This window comes from Syngnathus acus, chromosome 6 (genome assembly GCF_901709675.1).
Source record: "Syngnathus acus chromosome 6, fSynAcu1.2, whole genome shotgun sequence".
NCBI classification, from domain to species: domain Eukaryota; kingdom Metazoa; phylum Chordata; class Actinopteri; order Syngnathiformes; family Syngnathidae; genus Syngnathus; species Syngnathus acus.
This window is the reverse complement of record NC_051092.1, coordinates 3094007-3113560: the sequence shown is the minus strand read 5'-3', so window position 1 is coordinate 3113560 and position 19554 is coordinate 3094007. Positions and strand designations below refer to the sequence as shown.

Genomic DNA, 19554 nt, shown 5'->3' with positions numbered 1-19554 from the left:
GTATTCACAGGTAACTGCTACCTCGGTGCAGTCAGCACCTGTCTGGCTTCTGTAATGACAGCCTCAAGCTAAACCTGGACCATTATGGGAAAATATTACCCATGATTATTTTGATTGATACTGTAGTCTTGATTACTCTCATTGATTTCAAAACTTTGTATTTATTCAACTACCAAAACCCAACTTTAAATTAGACTTGCAAGAACAACTAGCTTAAATGAATAATGTCTCAAAATAATAGCAATGAAAAAAAAAAACTGTTGTAAAAAGTAGAAGAAAGTCACGATTCAACTTTAATAATAATTTTTCATACATTAGGAAGACTATATGACTATGAATATTGTTATCTTGCCTCTCTGTATGTGTTACGACAATACTTGTGTCTATATATTTATTATTTGAAGGAATATCACTCCTTGAGTCGATGCTAACTTTCCTGCTCGCTTGGATTTTAGCTTAACTGCTAGCTTTAGCGCTGGCAATCTTTCCAAAAGGAAGTGTGACTTTTATTTAAATATACATTTTTGTTTGTGTTTTATCTTAAAGTTAATTCCATCTGGGATGTCATTAAACATTTTAAGCAGGCTTGGGGAAGGCAGAATAACATTCGCCACATCAGTAATCGTTATTATTCGATTACAACTTTATTATGATTGTGAAAAGCCAAAATCACGATTTAATTTCAATGAATCGCCCGGCCGGCGTTAGCTCCAGCTTCTGGCATATTCCAGTCAGCTGTCCTTTCCATTCAGCCACTTCCAATCTGTCATTATGATTCGTGTTTTGTTCCCCCTCCGCTGTCGTACTACCGAATAATCTGTCTGCCTCGCTATGATCCGTCTGACCTCATCCGCCTGCATTGCTCCGCGGGGAGTAGTATGCAGCATCTGGACAAATGGCACACACGCACGCTAACACAAACAGAGTCATGCAAGCATGTCCAGTGGGATGTTTAAGCTTTGTGTAAAACGCTCCAAATAGGCAATTATGATTAGTTATAATTTGATTTTTCTGGCCTTTTCTCTTGTGGTCATTTTCTACAACAGAGTAGCAGGACCACCCTGGAAAAAGAAAATAAGATTAGAAGATAAAAATACAATTAAATATTTGATTTTATATTATTCTCGAAAATGTGTATTCTTTTTATTTTGATATATATACCTTTTTTAATTATTTTCATATTAGAAATGTATTTTTGAAATATCCTTTTTTTTTTTAACTGCAACCTCCTTTGCTACATTTTTTTAACTTTCTCGCTGAAAAATATGACTTAATTGTCGTCTTCCAGACCTCAAGAGCGTCGTCGTCGGGATCTTTTTGGCCTGGCAAACGGCACCGTGTTACCCGAGGGCGCCAGCGGGGGCAACGGCTCCAGCGTTAACAGCACGTACGGGATCCCTCGCAGGATGGAGTTCCCCTTCTCCGTGGACAAGAGCACCTCGGAGAGCTTAGAGATCCCCAACTTGAGGCCCTTCACCGTCTACCATATTGACATCCACGCCTGCAATGAGGAAGTGGGCCACTGTAGCGTTGGCGCCTTCGTCTTCGCCAGGACCAAGCCCGCAGGTAAGAACCTACGAGAACGTCAAGATGCCTCAAGATGTCACATTCAGATGTAATCTTCATCCAGACAAAGCCGACGACATTCCCGGGAAAGTGCTCTTTGAGATGAACGACAAGATGGAAGGTTGCGTGCTGTTGCATTGGCCCGAGCCCGTCATGCCCAACGGCCTCATCCTGATGTACGAGATCAAGTACCGTTTGGGAGCCGAGGTCAGTCGCAAGTCACATCTTGGGTCACGGAGCAACAACCAATAATATTCCTAATCATACTTGGCTTCATTACAGCCCGAGAAGCACGAATGCGTATCTCGCGAGCAATACCGCAAGCACCAAGGTGCTCGCCTCAGCAACCTGGGCTCGGGGAACTACTCGGCCTACGTGCGAGCCACGTCTCTAGCGGGCAACGGCTCCTGGACGGAAAGCGTGTCCTTCTACGTTCCTCCTCCTAAACGTAATATCACACGCTAAAATGATAATCGGGACGGTTCGGTAATCTATCCGTGCTGATCCCTCCTATCCTGTCCTCGCAGGAGACAACGACGTGGCGCTCTATTTGATCGTCATCATTCCCATCCTTGTGGTTCTCTTCGTCGTCGGACTTACCACCATTCTCTTCTTTATAAACAAAAAGAGGCAAGTATTTTTCTCGAGCTAACCTTTTCACACAAAGATTTTCACACTTGCTGATGTTTGCTAGCTTACTTTTCACCTGACCGCTAATATTGCGTCAACAGGAATAGCGACCGACTAGGGAACGGAGTCCTTTACGCATCGGTCAATCCGGAATACTTCAGTGCCGCAGAGAGTAAGGAGCATCTTAGAAACACGTAAGATCATCCTAAAGCGCGTTTGTGGTTCTGACCCCGCCGCCTGTGGTCTTGCAGTGTACGTCCCGGATGAGTGGGAAGTGGCAAGGGAGAAGATCACCATGCACCGGGAGCTGGGCCAGGGTTCCTTCGGCATGGTGTACGAGGGCATGGCCAAAGGTGTGGTGAAAGACGAGCCCGAGACGCGAGTGGCCATCAAGACGGTCAACGAGTCGGCCAGCATGAAGGAGCGGATTGAGTTTTTAAACGAGGCCTCCGTCATGAAGGAGTTCAACTGCCACCATGTGGTAAGCAGCCTGGAAAGAAAACGCTTGACGTAGGATCGGATGAATCATTGCGGGCAGACTATAAATAAAGGTGGCATCAAAGTCTCAAGATGTTCGGCGGGTTACGATCATTCCAGTTTTTCCAGCCCGGGGCGAGGATCAACCTCCTGGTGATGCAACCCTTAATCGGCCGGCGTGATCCCCGCTTGCCTCGTCAGCTCCTCTAAAGACGTTTTGTCAAGCAGTTTCCCTACGGAGAGATTCTCTTACAACGTTTGCGCTGAAAAAAAAAAGAAATCGGAGCACTTTTGTGTGTGGATTACCATTTTTAAGGAGCGTGAAGGAGGCATGTAGTTAACATTCATCCCTAATTTGGCAACAGCCGTGATTGGATTGAGACAGGAAGTCAGGCTTCACTGGATCTTACCTCAAGTTAACCCTGATTTATCACCGTCTACTCTACAGTATATCCGTTTCGGCACTGAATCAAAGAAGCACACATACGAAAATCCCAGCTGAGATTCCAACGCGGAACTTTTGACTGCGAGGCAGAAGTGCAAGCAATTCAAATGTAAATAAATCCTTGCAGGTGAGGCTTCTGGGCGTGGTCTCTCAAGGACAACCCACTTTAGTGATTATGGAACTGATGACCAGCGGAGATCTTAAGAGTCACCTGCGCTCTCTTCGTAAAGAGGTGATTTTTTTTTAATTGAAATGTTTTGTAGATCCGGCATGAAAAAAAAACCTCACGTGTGGTTCTTTCCTGCAGAACACCAACATCCAGGTCTTGCCCCCGCTCAAGAAAATGATCCAGATGGCGGGGGAGATCGCTGATGGGATGGCGTACCTCAATGCCAACAAATTTGTCCACAGAGACCTGGCGGCCAGAAATTGCATGGTGGCGGAAGACTTTACGGTGAAGATTGGAGGTGAGGGAAGCTCCGGGGCTTTGTGTGATTTACACTAAATGTCCTTTCAAAATAAATACTGTGCCTTTAGCAGTGCTGAATGGATGATTTCCTTTTTCCTGCAGATTTTGGCATGACCAGGGATATTTACGAGACGGATTACTACCGAAAAGGAGGAAAGGGGCTGCTGCCCGTTCGCTGGATGTCACCCGAGTCGCTGAAAGACGGCGTGTTTACGACCATGTCTGATGTCTGGTAGGAGGAAACACTTGATTGCATTTAAAGGGGGGGTGGAGCAATTTGTAAAATTTCTTCTCATCACCTGGCACTCGGAGCAAATATTTTGTCCACATTTGTTTATAAAAATGAATATGCCAGGATATTTATTCAGTTAAATGTGAGATTTGTAAAAAATAAAAAAATAAATTGTCCCTGTCATTATAAAATAATTGATTCTTATTTTTAAATGTTATTTTATGATAATCGAATGAATCGTTTTAATATAATTATATTATTAATTATATTATTAATGACATTTTATTATTATTATAATAGTTAATTATATTCAAGTAAATTATTAATTATATCTTATTATAATTACAATAGTTAATTAATAAATTAGTGAACTTACTTCAAAATTTGCTTTTTTTTCTAATATCTTTAAATGAAAATAATTACCCATTTAGCAAAATGATCAAATAATGTGATTGTTTTTTTTTAAAAAATAAGAATGGATAAATGAATTCAACAAATAGTATTTGTATCTTTGGCTTGGCCATTATTGCCGGGGACTTATTGGCAAGTCTTCAGTTATGTTAAGAACCCCAAAGTTATTGGCTCTATTGTTTCCTCCTCTTCCTTCTTGTATTGCGGCGTTTTGACGACATGATTGTGTTTGCAAGCTTTTTTTGTTTCCCAACTGCAAATGTCCCATGTGTCAGTCCTCAAGAATGGCCTTAAACGCCTCCAGATGTTTCCCCAAATGATCGGGTTGCCGCGCCAGCGCAGACATCGCCAAAATGCATCTTCCCCATTTGATGTCGTTTGCCGCGACGGCCCCTTCCGACTATTTTCGCGCGACTGTCTCCGTTAGCTCAAACCTGTGTGTGTACTCACTCGCTTGTGCCTGTTGGTGGAAACACAACCTGCGAGGGCGAGCAAATATTGCGGTCGGTGTCAGTCGCGGTAAGAATTTCTACATCGGTGAGGAGGCTGGCGAGCGAACTGAGGCGACGTTTACTGGAAGCGCGCCGCGAACTCTTGTCCTGCGACGGTGAAGCCGACAATATTCGCAATACTCCCAGCTGTCACTCTGACTAAAGCTTGTTACTACAAATTCAAATTTGTTTGGCAAACAGGTCGTTTGGCGTGGTTCTGTGGGAGATCGCCACCTTGGCCGAGCAGCCCTACCAGGGCATGTCCAACGAGCAAGTGCTGCGCTTCGTCATGGAGGGAGGACTCCTGGACAAGCCTGACAATTGTCCCGACATGCTGTGAGTCTTTTTTTTCCTTCCGTGTTTGACAAAATTGTTATTTCAAGGAAAAATAATATCATAATCAAAGTTAATTGAAGTCATTTTAATAGTCGGATTTGCAATTTATTGTCATATTACACAATTTGACGATTTATTATATGCGGACCGCCACAATATGGCTCGGGGTCCCCGGGAGGGCCGAGGACCCCAGTTTGAGAACCGCTGCATCAGCGGACACATTGCATACATGCTCTGACCTCAACGGGAAGGCATTCTGCTCCCCCCCCCCCCCCCCCCCCTCCAGCCACCATGGCTGACCTCACCTTAGAAAGAGAGACAGTAAGTTGTGGAAGAAAGAAAAAAAAAAACACGGGCTAATGTTGTGCAGACACAAACTTTAGGTTTCTATGGAAGCCTGACTGGGTTGTCCTGATTACGGCGCCGTGTGGATTGTGTTACAGAGGTGGTGGGCTGACAATGGGAGGTGGGAGCAAGCAAAACAAAAAAGTAGAATAATAATAATAATATAAAATAAAAATAAATAAATAAATAAGAACAATTTATGCAAAGCACATCATATTTTGAATCCTGCAGCAGTTTGTTTAGGTGCCAAACAAGTCAGGCCTGAATGAGTAGCTTAAAGTTGGAACAAAGTGGAGAGCTTCGAATTGTTCCGCCATGTCCGGGTCGTCTCCAGGATCAGATAGCTCGGGGTTACCGTCTCCAGCCTCGCTAGCAGGGGACGCGCCAAACAGGACTCATATTTAAATGATTTACGACGGAGCGGCACGTCATAGCTCGTTGAAATGAATTCGAGCAGGGTTGGTCCTCACTCACTGGGGTGCGTCAAGCGTGTGAGGACCAACATTGCACAGACGTTTTATTGCTGCATAGACATAAAACGGCCATATTTTAAGTTATGGTCATTTGATTTTCTGCAAATGACAAGAAGTGGGGATTTAATCAAACGTTCGGATTACGTGAAGTCAAATATGTCAGTCAAAGATTTTTTGTTATTATTTAAAAGAGAGATATCATTTTTGGTTTCTGATCAGGGATTTGTAATCATGTTTCCAAATGGAAGAACTCAACTAAAACAGATGATAAAAAGACCCCCACCGTCTTCAGTTGAAGTAAAACCGTCCCAAAAAAATTCTACATTTATTTCATAAAGGACTCATATGACCAGGAAAAGTCCCACGTTTGGATGCTTTTTTTTTTTTGATGATGAAAAGGGGAAGCTGTTGATTCTTTGCTAAAACTGCACGCACAGCAGCAGATGGCGGGATTGTCGTCAGGTTACTCCGGAGCAACCTCCAACGTCACATTTGCGCAGAAACAATTCTTCCGTGGCCCTCCGGCTTTGTTAAAAGTTTGACCTCTTGGCACCGCGCTGTCGACAAACCAATGCAGTGACTGATGACTTTTTGTCAAAGGACTTGAAAACCATCATTTTATTTGAAATGATGATAACTTACATAAATGCACTGAGTGGAAGTGCAATTCATCATCCACACACCATCAATTTTTATTTAATTTTTAAATTTTTTAAATTTGCTGGCTTATTAGTATTGGCAGGTGTACCTAAAGAAGTGGCGTGTGACTACAGCATATCAGTAAGGAAACCAAATGTAGTCTCTCCTGCCCCCTGCTGGTGAGAAAGAAAGCAACGATTCACATCACTATCATTAAAGTCATCAAGTAACGTTTAGTTTTGTTAAGTCAAGCAGAAATTCAGTAATGTCCAATGTGTTCAATTTTTAAAGATGCATTTTAAGGATGGAAAGCAAACCGAGGTTCCTTCCAGTGTTTGTTGATGTGGTACGAATCGGACTTCTCTTTGCTCTGCGCAGGTTCGAGCTGATGCGGATGTGCTGGCAGTACAACCCCAAGATGCGTCCGTCCTTCCTGGAGATTATCAGCAGCATCAAGGAGGACCTGGACCCGCCCTTCCGGGAAGTGAGCTTCTTCTACAGCGAGGAGAACAAGCCGCCCGACACCGAGGAGCTGGACATGCAGGTGGAGAAAATGGAGAACATTCCGCTGGACCCCGCCTCCACCATCCAGCCTCCGGCCGCCGCCCCGTCGGCGGGGTGCGCCGCCGGCACGCCGCCGCCCTCCTCGGCGCAGCCCGCCGTCGCGCAGGGTCCCGCCGGTTCTTTTTTGAAACCCGGGTCTCCCGTCTCGGGGCCCTCAGACAGCAAGCACGCCGGAGCAGCGGCGGCGGCGGCCAACGGGCCCGTGGTGCTGCTCAGGCCCAACTTTGACGAACTGCAGCCCTACGCCCACATGAACGGCGGCAGGAAGAACGAGCGGGCGCTACCCCTGCCCCAATCGTCGGCCTGCTAATATCGCCCCCCCCCCCCAACCTCCTACACAGGGTAACCCAAATCTCTCCAGCGTCTCCATGAAGTGACTTCTTCGACAGGAGAGAAACAGAGAGATTCGGCGTCTTTGTTACATCCTTCAAGAAGGAAATCAAAAGACTTAAAAACACACAAAAGACATTTTTTAAGCATATCTGCCAGTAAACATCAACAGAAGAGCACTTTTTTTTTTCCCCCGAGAGAGGACGTTGTGGAGTGTGTATTTATATATATATATCGATTCTTTCTATAATAACATTTCTTTTTTTTTTTTGTAATGTTTCACATCAGTGGACTTTCCTTGGACATTTCAGACAAAAAAAAAAAAAGCGTGTGACTGGAAGATGTGTTGTGTCTTTAAAAGAAAATAATAACACTAAGTTGCCAAAAGGAGACTGTGCTTCGGAGTAAAAAGCATTTTGCATTCAATGGTCAAAAATGACGACAAATATAACAAAGTAAATGACTCCCATTTTTACCCCAAAAAAACGTTACACTCAAGCAACACTAACAAGACATTTCGAGGCCAACACAAAGTAGAGTTTTGGTTACTGTGGTGACCACTACTTGTTTAGCCCCAAGTCTCAAACAAAGTGAGCAACCCGCAAGAACGGTCAAACAGTAGATTGTATTTTCACTTGCGGAGGCACAAAATTAGCGTGGCGCTTCAAAATGATACTCTTAGTCAAACACGACGAGAGGAGACATTTTGATGAAACCTTTCTAAAATGTTGAGTACAGTATAAGAAAAAAAGTTCCAACTCAAACAACCACATAGTTGACAATGTCAGATGGATTCATCAATTATTATTATTTTTTTTTTAATCACTCTCTGAATGTTCTGCTTTTAGAGTTGCCTTCTTCAGACAGCAAACTCATCACACCTCAACAATCAATTCTCTCAACCAATAGCTCCGCCCCCTTTTGTCATCTCCCAGCACGCACTCGACACAGCAGAGAAGAAGCAGGAGCTGATCTTACAGTTGACTTTTACAACTTACTGGACTGATTTTCAAGTAGGGCCGCAACACACGTCATCGGTTTGTCACCTTTTGACATTCCGTGATGGCGTGTGTGTGCGTGCGCGTGTGCCTGCGTGTATGCCCGTACACAACAAAGCTGCTATTTATTCTCTTTTCTCTGAGATCCTTCAGGTTTGCTATTCTCTCCACTACTCTCTTATCTACAAAAATCTATTAGAACTATATGGTAAAATGACAAAAAAAAAGATTTTAGTCATCAAATGTGTGTTGTTGTTTTTTTTTCTTCAGATGTCATTATTTGTTTTTGAATGTCTGTATTATTATTGTTATTATTATTATTATTTGGAATGGACACCTTTGCGCCATGTGCGAGCTTTCTTCTGCACCCTTTTTTGTACTTTTTGTGGTCTAGCACTGCACCTCGGGGTGCAACTCAATCTCAGGTCCAAGTTTAAAAAAAAAAAGGCTTTTCTTCTTATCTCCACAGCTTCTCTTATTTCTTAAGTACATCCTCCTCCCCCTCGCCCATCATCTTCCGTTCTGTCGGTGCCTCCGTTTTTTAATCAGCCGCATTAACCAAATGTTTGTTTTTAAAGCCCAGTCAAAGCAGTGTGGGGCGAACTGGGTCTCATCGCTTGCCTTAATCATGTTTCTCACGTTTGTTTGTTTGTTTGTTTGTTTGTTTTTATAGTCAGCGCAACACACACACTCCCGCCACCCCGTTCAAGTGTTATTATTATTTCTTCTCAAACCAAATAAAGAATGGCTTCAAGAGCAGAAAAGATTTAATGATTAAAAGGTCTTAAAATGGATGCTATATATAATTTTGAAAGCTTTTTTCCTGTTGTTTTTTTTTTATTTTATTTTTGGAAATGTTGCTTTTATCATACTTTTTCCTTTAGATGTGTTATTTATTTATTTTTTTATTTCAATTTTTTCTTCCTTTAATGATATCAGTTTAAATCACTGTATAAATGCCCTCATGATTCACTATAAAGATGAATTCATTTGTTATTTCATTTGTTGTCAGTTATTTGTTTCCTTTTTAAAACTACCCACACTTGAGTTGGCATGAAAAGTTTTTTTTTTCAACTACATAAAATTACCAAGCAATAAAAGTTTATTTTATTGACCAAATATTAAAAATATTGCTTATTTTGATCATTTAAATGACCATATCATGTGAGAAAACATTAGAGAATCTGTATTCATATCGCATATAAATCTGAAATACCTTATTGTTTAAAATATTTCCTTTTTTTTTTTCTTTATCAAGACAAAGAATTCTATTTCATTTTATCTAGACCAGTGACCTGACGGCACCATACGCTTAAAGTGGCCACTTGATTAATTGTCAATTTTGATAAAACCCCAAAAATTATTTAACAAACGACATATCGTGCGGAATTTAATCCACTGAGATGAATTCTATTTTAGTTTTAGCGTCCTGTACTGTAGCTGAGCATGCCATTCAAGCGGGCCACGGGATGGCGCTGTTGTCCTCTGCACAGTGTGGTAACCACTGATGCGTTCATGTGCCTCTGGTCAATTCTCGAAAATGATGGCTAATGAAGATGAGCAACGGAGAGAAAGTCACTCATACATTCCTGTACCAGGTGTGTTATTCACCTGTTCGTTTTCCTGCTGAGTCTGAAGGTATGTTAATTAATGCTGCTGTTAGGGTCGGATGGATTGAATTGCAAGTGAATGTCCGGATGTCCTTAAACGCACCTCAGCATCTGCCAGCTCCTCTCCTTCAGGCAGGGCGATCCTCAGAGGCGGACACGCCCCTCTTGGTGCACTTGTCAAAGGGTGAGTGAAGGCGGGTGACGTCACATTTGCGTGCAAAGACGACCAGCGAGAAGAACACTCGGACACGGGTCGGTTTTTATCGTTTCCCAATCATTTTTGACACCACAATGTTGCCTTCGAGAAGAACTTTTGAGGCCGACAAGCAGCAGCTGCAGCTGCTCAACGGCCGGTTGACTCAGTACCTCACCAGGACCCAACAATTGGAGCGGGAGAACGCGTGTCTCCTGGCCGAGATCAACCAGCTCAGACAGGCCCAGGTGGTGGAACGGGAACCGCAGTACAAGGCCGAAGTACGCGAGTTGAGGCGGGCGATGGAGCGGGTGGCGCTGGAGAAGTCCCGCGCCGAGATGGAGCGCGAGAAGCTGTGCAGGGAGTTGCAGACTGTGCGCTCGCTGTGCAGCCAGCAGAGCGACGCCTGCCGGGACATCGGCGGGGAGCTGCACGGCCGAGAGAAAGAGCTCCGGGCGGCCCACCACAACAATGCGTTGCTCCAGCAGCGTTTGGTGGAGCTTCAGAGGGAGTACGCCCTCTTGGAGGAGACGCACCGGCAGCAGATGGGACAGCTCAGACATCAAGTAGACAGCCAGGTTAGTGGAAGTACTCTGGACACTTTTTCCTTACTGTTCTGTGGTAACCTTTGATGGAACAATCTGAACATCACAACAACTTCAAAATTTGTCTGACTACTAAATTGTGAATGCGGAGAGATATTTCTTTGTCTATTAGCAGAGGTCCCCAACTGTATTTGTCAGGGGGCCAGAATTTTATTTGAGTCACCTTGGCGGCGAAACCCTCAACTAAAAATAAAATCACATTTTGGCATAGCATTATTTTCGGTGTACTATTTATAGTTTTTTTTAAATTTCATAACAAAACTGAAGACATTTTAGCCTTTATGAACCAGGCTTTTGTTAAACATTCATTTTAATCCTTATGGAATCCAGTCGCGGGCTGGATTAAACGGATCGGTGGGCCCAATTCGGCCCGAGAGCCGCCGGTTGATGATCTTGGTCTACAGGCTGGCATGGGGCAGAAACTTTGGCCATCATCCCTTTGTTCAACCACTGCATCCTCAAAGACTGCAGATCATTTTCAACACTTTAGACAACAACTTGTAGAACCAACACCCACAAGTTTGGACTCACCAATATCTGCATTTCTCTTTCTTAGGTGAATTCCATGGTGATCACGCAGAGTTACCATGGGCCTCCTGCGGCCTCCATGGAAGACGTGGAGGAGTATGCCCGCGGGATGTCCGAGAGCTGGACACAGACCTTAGAAATGTACCAACAGAAGGTGCAAGAGATGGAACAGGCCATCCAGGAGGACCAGGCCATGCTGGATGACCTGCAGAGGGAGAAGATGCTGCACACCACCCAGTTGGACAAACTACAGATGGACGCGGAGAAACAAGGGCAGCAGCAAATGCGACTGGAGGAGCAACTCCTACACATGCAGGAGAAATTCAGTCAGGATGAGGGCGAGTATCAGGTGAGGTCACTACATTAGGGACACATGTACAAATGCCACAAAAAGAAAACATTTACCACAGCTATGGTCTTTTAATGCACTAATGGGTAGCTTCTGCTCGGACATCTCGAGGGCGTGTCCGCTCGCTAGCCACTTAAGCCAATTATCTCTCAGACTGGAAAATCCCTATTAGGCAGGCTCTTAAGGATAAAGCTCCACAAGCAGGACAATCCAACGACATCGGTAAATAAGTTAACCATTTAGACTAGAAACGATACATTTCCATCCTTGTCATGTACGCCGTTTGGTAGCGACATTTAAATTGTTTTTCTTTCTGATGGCAGGAAAAAAAAATATTGACACAAATAGCCATAGAAGAACAATCGACATCGTATGTTATTCTCTCTAGATGATTATCGACCAGCTGGAACGGGAAAGAAACGCCATGGCGGAGGCCATTGGTCAGAGGACGCAAGAGCATCAACATCTGCTGCGGGTCAAGATGGACCTGGGCATGGAGGTGGCAGCCTATAGGTAACAAGCCCTCAATATAGATTTTATATTCAATTCAGATGACACAGGACACATTATTTATTTATTTTTTTATTTATTTGTCCATTTATTTATTTATCTGCTTATTTGTGTATTTAATTATTTATCTATTTAAAAAATTTAATCTATTTTTTTTTGTCATTTTGATAATATTGTCAACAATCGGTATAGTATTTCCATTTCGACTTCAAGATGGCATCAGCAAGGTGATCATTACGATTATTATTCTTCGATTATTCCGTTTATGCTGGACTGACTACAATGACTCGAATATTAACTGTGTCACATGAACCGTGTACAGCGTAAATCCTGGCCTTGTCAGTCCGAAGGTGGAATCGGCCAAACATTTTGGAGGTGGCACCATCACGCGTCCTGAATTTGCATTGGAATTTAAAGGCAACGATGGCCTGCCCCGCATTGTTGTTGTTATTTTTAGCTCAGTCTGTCTGGAAGCACTCTCCGGGAGAGTTTTGCTCATGTTTCTTCCTTCAAACAAGGCCCAGGAACGAAGATTAAGAAGATTACAAAGTGCTATTAATTAGATTAGTGATTGGTTGGGTTTTTTGGTAAGCATTACCGTATATAGCCACAGACTCGGGTTCATAGTGCCTTCTAAGCCTGTTTAGCTTTAGAGGTTTAAGATGGAAGAGCCGGAAGACCAACAACGCCTTGCACGGTAATTATCTTGCCCTCGGTTTTTCCAAATTATGATGTACAGAACGGTATTGATTTATCTTTTTAATTATTGACGAGTCATCTCTTGGAATTCCTGTGTTTATTGATCTTCTGAATCATCAATCATTTTTGTTGCCGGCTACATCGTAGATACGGTTTCCCTCATGGAGCCATTAATGATTTATTATCTCATAGTATCACAAACAGAATCCAGTTAAAAAAAGTCATTTTGAAGTGGGGGTTTAATATGAAAAATTGTTGGGATATCTGACTTATTAAAAAGGAAGCCAATTTACAGTTTTGTTATTTTAACAAGGAACATTGAGTTGACACATGCGAGCCACATAAGATGATGTAGCGGGCCGGATCTGGCCCCCGGGCCTTAGGTTTGACACCCATGATCTAATTGGCGCCTTAAAATGCTCCCAAAAGCTAGAATGTACCTATTGTGTTTGTCTAGAGCGCTTTTGGAGGGCGAGAGAGTCGGGCTTCAAGACGCTCACAGAAAGATGAGCGAACTCCAGCGGGAACGCACTATCGGTAAATGTCAAATTGTATCGTCTTCAATTTCCAGTCAAATACATCACGAATAAATGTCACTCGTTAATCCTCTCAAGATATCAAGATGGCCGGACAACGCTACGCTCCAAGAACTTCCGCCGCAAGCCGACAGCGTATGGACGTCAGGTTCACCCCATCAACATCCATTATGAGAAGATCTCCCGTCGTTCCTTCTGGGTCTACAAGTCCCTCCAGGGTCATTCCGATTTCACTCGCTCAGCATCAGAGTCCGGCCTGCAGAAGGGACATGATCTCGTTCACCAAATCCCGAGCGGCCACTTCTTCCACTGTTCCCAAAGAGCAAGAAAAAATCCAGAGTCAAAGTCCGACGTCGGTGGAGAAAACAAAGAAATTTGAACTTTTGTCTAAGGTAGAGAGCCAAAGCCCGACGTCGGCGGAGAAAACAAAGAAAATTGAACTTGGTTCTAAGGTAGAGAGCCAAAGCCCGACGTCGGCGGAGAAAACAAAGAAAATTGAACTTGTGTCTAAGGTAGAGAGCCAAAGCCCGACGTCGGCGGAGAAAACAAAGAAAATTGAACTTGTGTCTAAGGTTGAGAGCCAAAGCCCGACGTCGGTAGAGAAAACAAAGAAAATTGAACTTGTTTCTAAAGTAGAGAGCCAAAGCAGTTCCACAAAGTCGTCTGTGGAGAACACGTCCGGTCGAGTGCTGTCACCACCAAGAAGAAACCGCAAGAAAAAGACAAAGATGGAAAAGCCTATGGCGGAAGTTGATGAACCAGATATGCGTGAGAGTGAGCGTAAGGACAAAGGCAAAATCGAGACCACAAGTACGAGAAAGGCTTTCCATGACAATGTGTCCGTTGAGGACATCATTGAGACGGTGATCAAACCAGCTGGTTTGGAAGCTGAGGTTTGCTCCTCTGGGGAACCAAAAATCACCTATCACGTGGAGAAAAGTCAACAAGGCGACGGCTCGATGAAGACTCAGATTGTGTTGCAGTCCAAGGTGGAAGAGGAAGTGGACGTTTCGGAGGAATCGGCTCTGAATCAGCTCTTGAGCCAAGGATTGAAGAAGGTATCCCTGGAGGACATTGAGGACACGGCAACGGGAAGCATGATCAGGAACCTGCTCAGTGGCCTACAAGGAGAAGGGAAATCCGTCAATGTGGAAATTATCGAGCAGCCGGTAGAGTCTTACGACGAAGTCAGTGAGGAGTCAAGATCTGTTTTTTACGAGCCCTCTGCGTATTTCCAAATTGAAGAGATGAAAGAAGATACGCAAGTTGACGACGCGGCGATAAAATCCAAAGTCAGATCCGTTCGGGTTCAGGAGGAGCGCGAGAAGTCGTTCCATTTCAGCCGTGACAGAGAGCCGGCCGAGTATTTTGTCTCCACGCCGGACGATAATCTCTCTGAACCTGAGGAGGGTTATGGCATTACCTCATACGGTCATTACGGAATGGTGGATGACTTATCTGATGAGAGGTATTACCAAGATGACGGAGTTCCACAAAGCAGAAGCATCCATAAAGAAAACAAATATCGCCTGACGTCAGATCGACCTTTCCTCACAGAAAGCATTCCCGAGTGCATCATCGAAGAGGAGATTCGAGTTTCCCCCGTCGTCCAAGAGTCCATGCTGGAGTTCCTGCGAGAGGACTCGCTGGAGCCTAAAGAGCAAATAAAAGGAGCTTTGGAGAAGTTACAAGGCTCCGTGTCGGGCCCACTGAGGGAGGAGTTGGCTTTTCTCACCAAAGTAAGCAGTCAAAGTCCGCAGAACGTCGCCGTCAAGAAAGTTCAGAAGTCGAGCGACGGCGGAACCACCACTATTGTCGCGGAGCTCAACGTCTCGCAGACATTGGAGGACTCCGGCTTGCTGGACGAGGACGATTTATCGGAGCAGCAGATCATGGCCGCCCTGAGTTCTTCCGATTTTGGGAACGTCTTGCAGGGGGTATCCGGAGAAGGCTACAGCTTGAGGTTCTCCAAAGAGCAGCACGTCGTGATTGATGACGACTTTGACGGGGAGAGGGAAGGCGAGTCTTCGTCCCTCGTCGCTGGGAGACGAATCAAACCGTCCGAGATGGAGGGACACAGTAGTCGCTCGGATCAAGAGTGAATGAAATTGGAACATTTGAAAGGCCCGACAAATGATCAAGAGTATTGATTGCATTGATTCTAAATGCAAGGGTAGACTTGGTACTGCTGCTCTGGAATTGGAGTAGCCTAATTCTGGGCTCAGCAAGTTGCCCCTCCCCCTCCCTCCCTCCCTCCCTCCCTCCCTCGAAAAGCCATCCGCTTGTTGACAAGTTCCTGCAGTTTAGGGAGGGGCGGCAGCGAAGCTACTAAGCGAGCATTAATTGAGGTCTTTTGGTGAAAGCATGTTACGAAGACCTCTGGGCACTGTCTTAAATCGTAAAAAAAAAAAAAAACGTTACTAATGTTTCTAACACCGAGTGCATGTGTTGTATATCATATGCACTTGTAGCTATTACAACAGTGTTGAAATTGAACAACTCATACTAATATTTTCACAGAATAATATTTAGCATTTTTTCCAATAGTGAGTTTAGATCCAGTGATGGTAAAAAAAAAAAAAGAAAAATACAAATTTACATTACAGCTGATATGTTTCTAACCTTTTACTGTGGAGGTTTAAAAATGTTGCTTGTGCCAATCACGGCATCTCGCCACTCAACTTTGTGTAGCAGTTGGGAGCTCTGTGACTTTTCTTTCATCAGGAAGTTGAAGTTAAAAGGAAAGACACAAAGTCCGGAGGAGGAAATGGTGGCGCTTTCTGGATAGTGTTCACTTGACACTTTGTGCTATCTGTGCTGACTGCAAGGCTCCTTACATAAGCGAGTGTGTTCATTTCAGATGACTATTTTTGTATCGGCTTAGCAGCGCTGACCGGTCAGAAGGTTTTGTTGTGTTGTGTTGTGTACACCTTGAAAGGTCACGTAATGGCTCAAGTTGATTTTAAACCTGATTTGAGTCAGTGCTTGAAAATTGTTTATAGTCTCTGTCAATCAAACCAAAGATGACATTACAGAGATTCTGTATTATTTCTTTTTTTTTTTGTCATCTCAACATTAAGAAAATAAACATTTAAGGGCTGTTAAATGTTCCACTTCTTAAAGGGGAAGTCGAGCCCAATTTTTTTTAACAATATAATGTATGCGCCCCTACTAATCCAAAAACGGCATTCTGATTAAGGTTGTGTTTGTGGAATATAAGTTAAGCGGCAAAGTTTATCTGATTTTATCAGGGGGCGGCCATTTTGCCACATTTTCTGAAGCTGAGCCGTGATTGGTTGTGACCTAAGACCTGGCAACCCTAATGTCATTTTCAGTCGACACCTAGTGGCAAAATGGCCGTTACCTGTGATGCATAAAATGGATGGATTTTGCCTGTGTAATTCATATTCGACAAACAATTAGTTAAGCTGAACAAACATACTAAAAAAAAAACGGGGTTTGACTTCCCCTTTAAAAATTCAGCAGGTCACATATTGACGTACTGTAATGACAAACATGATGCAGTTCCTTTTACTGAGATCTTATTTTACTAAATGCACATTTACACTTAATAAAAACACTGTGGTAAGTTTTCAGAGTATTTGTATCTTTTTTTTTTTACACTACAGAGATTTTTTTCATTGATCATCCAAAATCAAGCAATTACAACTGTGTGGTCGGAACAATCTTGGTCTCTAGGGCACTCAACTTTAAAAATAAAACAACTTAATAGCAACAGAGTGAAATATGAGCATCGTGAGTCATATTCAGAAGGGAATAAATTGTTACAAAGAATATGGGAATGTACTAAAGGTCCCATAAATAACCGCTGTAGCGCTTCAGATAACACTCGCGTGCTCGTGCTTTGGTCAACAAGAGAAGCTCGACGAGATCATGTAGCTTCAAAAATATAGACTTGATTATTTTTAGTGGAAACATATTGTATTGAGTCAGGAAAGGGACATAGCCAACTTTTCCTCGACTCTGGGTAAACGTTGTGTAATCCAAATTGTCTCCATGTGGCCTCTTGCATGTTTTCACCGTTGCTAGGGTTGATGTCATGGAAGGCCATTTTTCGGCTGCACAACATGGGAAGGGGAGGGACTATGTAGACTAGTGTCATTGTTCTTTTTTTTTTTGTGCCGATCGTGACACGTAAGCAGGAGTGAAAAAGAGTTCAGCGATATTTCCTCAGTGTTGGAAAATGTCCCGTCAAGCATTGTGATGAGAGAAGACTGCCTGTCAGATTCGGGGCCCTCTTACTTGGATGCAATAACAGACCTCCATAGCAACGGGGAACATTTACTCACTCATCCAGGCGTGCCCTTAGTAGCGGGAAGTTTATTTTGGGAGAATTTCTCCTCGCCTGTAAGAAACTCAAATGCAGAAAATAAGTCACTGTATAATTCTGCGAAAGAGAAAAGGACTGAATCCAGTTGTTTGAAGTAGAGAAATGTTTTTGCCATGGATGGTAGGGAGGGCAGAAAAGACATTCCACACTAATTGGGGTCAGAATCTCGTTAATGCACACTTTGCACAGTAGTTAGCCTTCCGTTTTCTAAAAGGGTGTTGCGCCATCTGTTTGGCTTGAGGAAACACAAAGTCACCCTGTGTGATATTTTACACCAGGGGAGGCTACGTTGCTTCCGAGATTAGCTTGTGACTCTGATGGCTGCACTTTAGAGAGGTTGGTAGAAATAGCTTATCACCATCTGACAAATTATTTTAAATAGGGGAACGTTGTCAGGGAAAGTGAGGCCTACTCTGGTGCCTCAAAGAATGTATTTTCAAATATTACGATGAAATATAGTGTAATATATAATGTATTGTTAATGGCACACACATAAATAAATATTTAATTTATAATGTATAGAAATGCTACGATTATATAAATATATATATAAAAAAAAATAGTATTATTAAATGTTTAAAAAACTTCAATCAAACCTTATCTGAATTTTCTATAATTATAAATATTGTTACAATATAATAAAAAGTAATCATTATATTTCTTATTATTATTTTGAATTAATAAAAAAAATAAGAAAAACGGGAAAAAAACCATCCAGAAAGTTTGATGACACAAGCTGTTTGTTTGGTTCCCATAACAACATGTTATCAAACATGCAGGAAGACAGCATAGCCCTCTTAATGAAGTCCTTGAACCTGTCTGTCACTCAGGTCTGGCACTTCTCAGTAAATATAGACTCACTATTGTGCTTTTGTAGTGAAGATGAGCTAGGGAGGCGTTCTTGAAGATGTGAATGAGGCCCCTCGAAGCGCCTGAGGCTGTGACTCGCAACAATGGCATGAAACAAGCGAGCTCACATCTTGTCAACACTGCTTGAGCGGGGAAAAAACTTTTGTTTCTATTGTATATTGTGCTTGTGTATGATGTGTTGATAGTTTATTCCAATTATGGGTAAAAAAAACCCTCAAAAATTATTTAATAACCCCAATTTTCTTATTTTGTGGGGGCGCCCAAAATACCTGGGGGGGTCACACAATTGCCACATAGGACAGGGGTGTCACTCATTTTTTTCGCGGGCCGCATTTTTGGAGGGCCATTATGACTGTCAACACAAAAAATGTATGAGCACCTCATATTATATACAGTAAAAGCTACAAAACAAACTGACAAATAACTCGTTTTCAAATCAGACGAGTAAAAACTGGTCGAATATCTAAAAAACAATATTATTAAAAGTGAAGACAATTTGCAATTCACGAATTTGATGCACAATTTGTCTTCGCGGGCCACATAAAATGATGTGGCGGGCCGTACCTGGCCCCCGGGCCTTAGGTTTGACACCTGTGACATCGGATGTTTGTCACGTGATGTGGGTTATGCTAAGTCAGCACAGGTGCTCAAATCAACCCTTCACCTGACGGAAGTGGTTTTTCAAACTACTTTTTGCTGACCGCACGCATGGATGATCGCTTTGGAAAGTTTTGCAGTTCGCAAATGGAACATGTTTTCATTCAGTTTGCTTTTGATGGCAAGTCAAACGACAAACAGCATTTTGGATTGATGAACGTGGAGGAGACGTGAACGAGCGGCGCCTCTGCCAAGGTAAAGACATTCAAGTTTGCTGACTAAAAATTGCCCTTCGGTAGT

The 19554-nt window shown here is 43.1% G+C and overlaps 2 protein-coding genes across 4 annotated transcripts in view; both read left to right on the top strand.

Moving 5' to 3' along the window:
- The window catches only part of igf1ra (insulin-like growth factor 1a receptor), a 48769-nt gene extending 40618 nt beyond the window's left edge, over positions 1–8151 (top strand). The window contains exons 11-21 of the mRNA XM_037254347.1: positions 1289–1566; positions 1631–1773; positions 1849–2014; positions 2094–2196; positions 2298–2368; positions 2448–2677; positions 3246–3350; positions 3426–3585; positions 3690–3819; positions 4923–5057; positions 6893–8151. Coding sequence (XP_037110242.1) covers positions 1289–1566; positions 1631–1773; positions 1849–2014; positions 2094–2196; positions 2298–2368; positions 2448–2677; positions 3246–3350; positions 3426–3585; positions 3690–3819; positions 4923–5057; positions 6893–7388 — 2017 coding nt within the window. The 3' untranslated portion in view covers positions 7389–8151. The remainder of the gene's footprint in view (positions 1–1288; positions 1567–1630; positions 1774–1848; positions 2015–2093; positions 2197–2297; positions 2369–2447; positions 2678–3245; positions 3351–3425; positions 3586–3689; positions 3820–4922; positions 5058–6892) is intronic.
- A 2049-nt stretch (positions 8152–10200) lies between these two features.
- On the top strand, positions 10201–17032 carry synm (synemin, intermediate filament protein). 3 transcript variants are annotated; one of them, XM_037254352.1, is made up of 6 exons: positions 10201–10787; positions 11371–11691; positions 12080–12204; positions 13358–13437; positions 13515–13809; positions 13870–17032. In XM_037254352.1, exons 1-6 carry the CDS (start codon positions 10308–10310, stop codon positions 15536–15538), a joined length of 2970 nt encoding a protein of 989 aa, XP_037110247.1. In that variant the 5' UTR covers positions 10201–10307; the 3' UTR covers positions 15539–17032. The 3 variants fall into 3 exon arrangements, with proteins under 3 accessions (XP_037110247.1, XP_037110246.1, XP_037110245.1); XM_037254351.1 differs by having other exon boundaries at positions 13515–14009; positions 14070–17032; XM_037254350.1 differs by having other exon boundaries at positions 13515–17032.
- The last annotated feature ends 2522 nt before the right edge of the window (positions 17033–19554 follow it).

Bases quoted from the DNA above. Each gene is read 5' to 3' on its own strand.
- synm (XM_037254350.1), top strand. From the start codon at position 10,308: ATGTTGCCTTCGAGAAGAACTTTTGAGGCCGACAAGCAGCAGCTGCAG. The intron at 11,692-12,079 runs GTGAGGTCACTA...TATTCTCTCTAG, and splicing joins AGGATGAGGGCGAGTATCAG to ATGATTATCGACCAGCTGGA. The intron at 12,205-13,357 runs GTAACAAGCCCT...GTGTTTGTCTAG, and splicing joins ATGGAGGTGGCAGCCTATAG to AGCGCTTTTGGAGGGCGAGA.